This window comes from Myotis brandtii, unplaced genomic scaffold (genome assembly GCF_000412655.1).
Source record: "Myotis brandtii unplaced genomic scaffold, ASM41265v1 scaffold634, whole genome shotgun sequence".
NCBI lineage: Eukaryota > Metazoa > Chordata > Mammalia > Chiroptera > Vespertilionidae > Myotis > Myotis brandtii.
This window is the reverse complement of record NW_005370427.1, coordinates 1,661,458-1,666,769: the sequence shown is the minus strand read 5'-3', so window position 1 is coordinate 1,666,769 and position 5,312 is coordinate 1,661,458. Positions and strand designations below refer to the sequence as shown.

Here is a 5,312-nt window from a genome sequence, read left to right as displayed (position 1 = left end):
TGGCTGCTGGCCGCCATCTTGGCTGACAGTTACTTTGCATAAGGATATGCTGATTAGCCAATGGGAAGGGTAGCGGTCGTATGCTAATTACCATGTTTCTCTTTTATTAGTGTAGATTCCTACATAAAATGCTACTGTGAGTCTAAAAGGGTTAATTCTTTATGACTCACTTAAACGGCTTTTATAATACACTACCTACCAACTGATTTCTTAAAAACCGATTTGTTAGAGCAGAGCTATCTTTTCTCTTAGAATGCACTGTTCTTAATAGCAATAGGTATTTCCCAGCTGTGTAATTTACACCTCAATGCACCTTATATCAGATTCCACTACAGCTTTCCAGAAAGAAACAGGCCCTCACTATGACACTAGTATTCAGAAAGCCATTTCAATGGCCTGTTTCCTCACTCTGCACATTTTTTGACAAGCAAACCCAAAACGTTTGCCCATAAATCCCCCTCAACATTCTTTCAACGGCACTTAAAAAAGTTATGGAGCCCAGATAGTGTGGCTCAGTGGGTTAAGCATCGACCTATGAGCCAGGAGGTCATGGTTTGGTTCCCCGGGTTGTGGGCTCGATCCCCAGTTGGGGGCAGGCAGGAGGCAGCCGATCCCTTCCTCTCTGAAATCAATAAAAAAATATGTTTTTAAAAAAAGTTATCGATGCCAAGTCGCACTTTCTTTGGCATGGCAGGGAAATGACGTACAGAGAATATGTCCAAACAGCTTGCTAGGAGAAGGCACTGTGCTTCCTGCCCTACTTGGGATTCACGTGGCACAAGTTTCAAACAGAAAACGGAGGCAGCTGTTTGCCACGGGCGTCACAAGCCTCCACTAGAGAAATCGACCCAGAGTCACGGACACAGTGAAGGCCGAGTGGCTGCCTGGACAAGTCCCGAGGGAGCCCTGCGAGTGCCGCCCTGGGAGCTCAGCACTCACCTCCTCGTAGGTGGAGCTGGGAGGGGCTGCAAACAGCATGTTGGCAATTCTTCTCTGATACCAAGGCATTTCAGCAAACGTGTAGCACCTGGGGGAGTAAAGAAACGTTCATGCATCGAACTGACTGACTTTCTCTTCAAGACAATCAAGCTTCTTATCAGACATACAGGACGCTGGTGCTGCCTGTTTAAGCAGCGTGTACTGGACATAACATCAGAGGCTCACTTCCACCCCGAGTTGTGCAGGGACTGACTGACACTGCTCCATCGAGTGGGGGGCTTGTGATCACATGTAAACAGTGGTGACTACTGGTAACAGCGCTGAGAGGCTGTGGAGCCGCTTCGGGTGAGAGGGCGTGTGCAGGAAAGAAGGGCGCATACTCAGGGCTGGGCACCACCTGCGGCGTCAGGCAGCCGCTGGGGCCCTGGGCGTGCGCCCGCGGATGAGAGGGGACCACTGCACCTGTTGCTAAATGATCTGAATAACGACGTCTGACAAGATCACAATCACATTTGTATTTCCTAACGACAGGCACAGCTGCTGGTTGATTTAATGGTTAAGCAAGCACTCCTGAGTGCCAAGCAGCATTTTAAAATAGCTGACATCTTGCTTTTTTAAACACAACAAAATAAGATCACACTACGTACCACTGAAATATTTATTCAAAGAAATTTTCTTACCAAATGCCCATTAGGTGAATCGAAGTCGCATCTTTAGGGTTCAATTCAATTGCTTTCTAACAAGAAATGAGAAAATCAAGCATTTGTTTTATAAACAAGAAGAATTTTGCTTGTTTACTGAGGAAGCACAGGTAGAATGTGTCAGGAAAGTGTCCCTCATTTCCATTTACCACGTGACAGCCCTGTGTGAATTAATGTAAAGTATAAATGACAATAACTTTAACGAAATTACTCCTTTGATCATTATTTTGTTGAAAACTGCTAAGGAAATTTCAGAGGTTAATGTAGTGCCATTAAAAATAAGAGACCCTTTTTAAAAACTGGGACTCCCTAGCGCAGCCGTGGGCAAACTACGGCCCGCGGGCCGGATCCGGCCCGTTTGAAATGAATAAAACTAAAAAAAAAAAAGACCGTACCCTTTTATGTAATGATGTTTACTTTGAATTTATATTAGTTCACACAAACACTCCATCCATGCTTTTGTTCTGGCCCTCCGGTCCAGTTTAAGAACCCATTGTGGCCCTCGAGTCAAAAAGTTTGCCCACCCCTGCCCTAGCGTATGCTTTTCTGTGCACCCACACTGTCGCTTCCAGTCAGGAGTGTGTGCGACACACATTTTCAAATCTCTGCACTGTTACCAGTGCGGGCTCTGAAGCCAGACCTCTGACTGGGTGGCAATCACAGCTCATGCCTCCCAACCTCCTGGCCTTGAGATGTGTCTCTATTTCTGCCTGGGTTTGCTCTTTCAGAGAACTGAGACAGTAACACACCTCCCAAAAGAGTTGTGGTGACAATGAAATGAGCAAGTCACAGCAGGTGCTTGGCACAGCACTGTCTCCCGTCACCAGTTTCCTTTTCTTGGGTCCTGGCATCATTTCTCACAGCGCGGTCAGTGGCAGCAGCAGAGGTCACAGAACGAGGCTAACAAGTGTGACCTGGCAGAACTCCGGCCCAATAGTATGGGTAAGACGCAGCGCGGATTGAAAATGTGCTTTTCCATAAACATAGTTGCATGAGTTATAGCAAAACACAACTGGAAGTATTTACAACCTCTACTCTAAGCTCCTTCCCTGCTGGAGTCCCGCTGGAAAACCACGCCCTGCAAACACCATGTAAGTCGCTGTTTTCTCACCCCGCCAAGGGCAGGGCCGGTCTAGAGAGAAGGTAGCCTCCCGATTCCTGGGCACTAGAGCTCAACCTCTCACAGGTGGCGGACGGGCTTCTCCCAGCAAACCCTCCAGTTTAATCTAAGTCCAGTTAAATAAAGACAGGCACTCCTCTGACTTAGGTAAATATGGGATCGGAAACAATAGTATAAATGGTAAACACTGTCATTTTAAAACACACTGAACACATATACATTTGAAAGCTTATAAAAAACATTGAATTTTAAAATATTATAGCCTTCATGTTCGAAGTTTAGATTAATATACATTAATATATTTTCTGCGATTTTTCACTATTCACGTTGGCAGTTACCTGTCATGTATTTCCACACCAAGGCACAGAGTAACTGAGATGCGGCATTAGGCAAGATGCCATAGTCACTGAATCTAAGACACCACAACATTATCTTACGTACCACTAAGACTACAAAGGAAGTATAAGATACTACTGACTACACAATGTTGTCTGATTTCTAAGACTTAAAATGTGAAAAAGACCTATTAAATTGAAATGGATAGACACGTGTGTATATACACTTGTGCGCACACATATTACTGAGCCTGAAGAAGCAGCTAGGTCTCCTGACTTGCCATCCAATGTTCTGGTCAACTAGTCATTAAAAAATCTAGAAGCTGAGTCTATGACCATAAAATTCAGACATCTGTTGCCCAGCCTACCTACCATTATCCCTGCCCGCGCTTTCCCCGCCTGTGCCTCCTTTGTAGCTCCGAGATGGTCTAGAATACCACGCGAGAGACGAACATGCTGCAACAGGGCCAGTGTCGGGTGGAACAGATGAGTGGAGAGCCCGTGGCAGCCGAGGAAGCACATGGTGATGCGAGCACTAACTTCAGGGAGATGTGAGCACACCCAGAGGCCACAGTGTACACAGTGCTGTCCCCAGGCAGGGGCTGCGATGCTGGGCTGTTAGCCTGTGAGCCCCACAGACTCTGGCTTGGCCACATGACTCGTGTGGGTTGACGGGGTATTACCAGGTGTGAGGCAGGTTTGCACACGGGACTTTCTCCCTGGGCCGCCCACTCTTGGAAGCCAGCAATCATGCAATAAAGGAACAGAAACCAATGGAGATGAGAGGCCCCCTGTGCACCCATCCCTGCGTGGAGCAGGTGAGCACAGCCCGCAGGAGCTCAGCTACACCCCCAGAACAGAGCACGGGTGCTGCCCACAGAACTGAGACCACCGCCTCTCCAAGGCCAGCAAGTCTGAGGCAGTCTGATCAGCTGCCGGAACAGAGAACCAACCACCCAGAAAGCCCACGCCTGCCCAGTTCACTGGTACCTCAAAATGCTCCTTGATAACGTAGGCGTTTGCGATTTTAGCCTTGATGCCTTCGTAATCTCCGACGTCACTAATGCAGATGGCACACCACTAAAAATAGAAAACAGATGTAAGAATAACAACGCTTAATACTGGTCCATTCAACACAGGTAAACTGAGTATTTATTCCTCATTCAACAGAAGTTACTGCACATAAACACCGTACTCAATACACTGGGGCAGACGGAGAAGTGGACAGCCTCGGGAGCTCAAGGAGAAGCTGGCCCTGTGTGCTCCTAGACCAGTGGTGGGCAAACTGCGGCCCCTCGAGTGTGGCTCTTCCACAAAATACCACGTGCGGGCACGCACGTACAGTGCAATTGAAACTTCGTGGCCACACTCAAGGGGCCAAAGAGCCGCATGTGGCTCGCGAGCCGCCGTTTGCCGACCACTGTCCTAGACGAAGGTACAAGGCAGAGAACAGCGAGTCTCTAGGTGTTGGGGGCCAGATGTAAGCTGGCAAGGTCCTTGCACCTGAAGGGGCTAGCAAGGCTGGGACCCTTACCCACACAGTTTTCCCAGACTTGTTTGGATGGCGGTTATCAGTAGAATGAGAGCAACCTTTGTAGAATGAGAACAGCCTTTCATGGCTTACCAAGAAGTCTGTAACTATTTACTGAGATATGCTGTACTGAGAACTTGTCCTTCTGCTGTGTCTCTCCCTTAGAGATTAAGAGGAACAAAGAATACATTCCTCTTGACAGACCTCCTATTAAGTGTGTTATGTATAAATAGGATTGTGCGGCTAATAAAGTTGCTTCAGTTCATCGAGAGAACTGGGGTCCTCCCGACCCCGCTTTCCTGTCTTTCTTTCTTTCTTTTCTCAATTCCCACCTCCCTGCCTCAGCCCGGCTCAACCCTGTCAGGCTGGCCCTGACAGATCTGGCGCCCGAACACGGACTGAGGAACTGGGAAAAAGACGGTGAGGAATTCCGTCGGGCTTGGAGAGACGACGTGAGGAACTCCTCCGGATAAAGAGTGCACTCGTTAAGGTAAGGGAGGAGCAATTTTTTGGTAATCGGGAGTAAAGCATGGGGCAATTAGAATCTAGAGAAAATGCCCTTTATGGGCAAATGTTAAAGTTTATGCTCAATAGTAAAGGAACTAAGGTTAATGACAAGCAAGTAGAAAATTTTTTAAAATTCATTCAGGAGGTCTGCATTTCCTTATCGAATTTAATACGGGATT

General features: G+C 47.4%; 1 protein-coding gene across 5 annotated transcripts in view; it reads right to left on the bottom strand.

The window, feature by feature from the left end:
* RMDN1 (regulator of microtubule dynamics 1) overlaps window positions 1–5,312 on the bottom strand; it is a 39,951-nt gene that overhangs the window by 5,374 nt on the left and 29,265 nt on the right. For all 5 annotated transcript variants that reach the window (XM_005880347.2, XM_014528458.1, XM_014528457.1 and 2 more), the window contains exons 5-7: window positions 4,086–4,175; window positions 1,620–1,675; window positions 940–1,027 (exon numbers count right to left, since the gene is read on the bottom strand). In XM_005880347.2, the coding sequence (XP_005880409.1) occupies window positions 940–1,027; window positions 1,620–1,675; window positions 4,086–4,175 (234 nt within the window). The remainder of the gene's footprint in view (window positions 1–939; window positions 1,028–1,619; window positions 1,676–4,085; window positions 4,176–5,312) is intronic.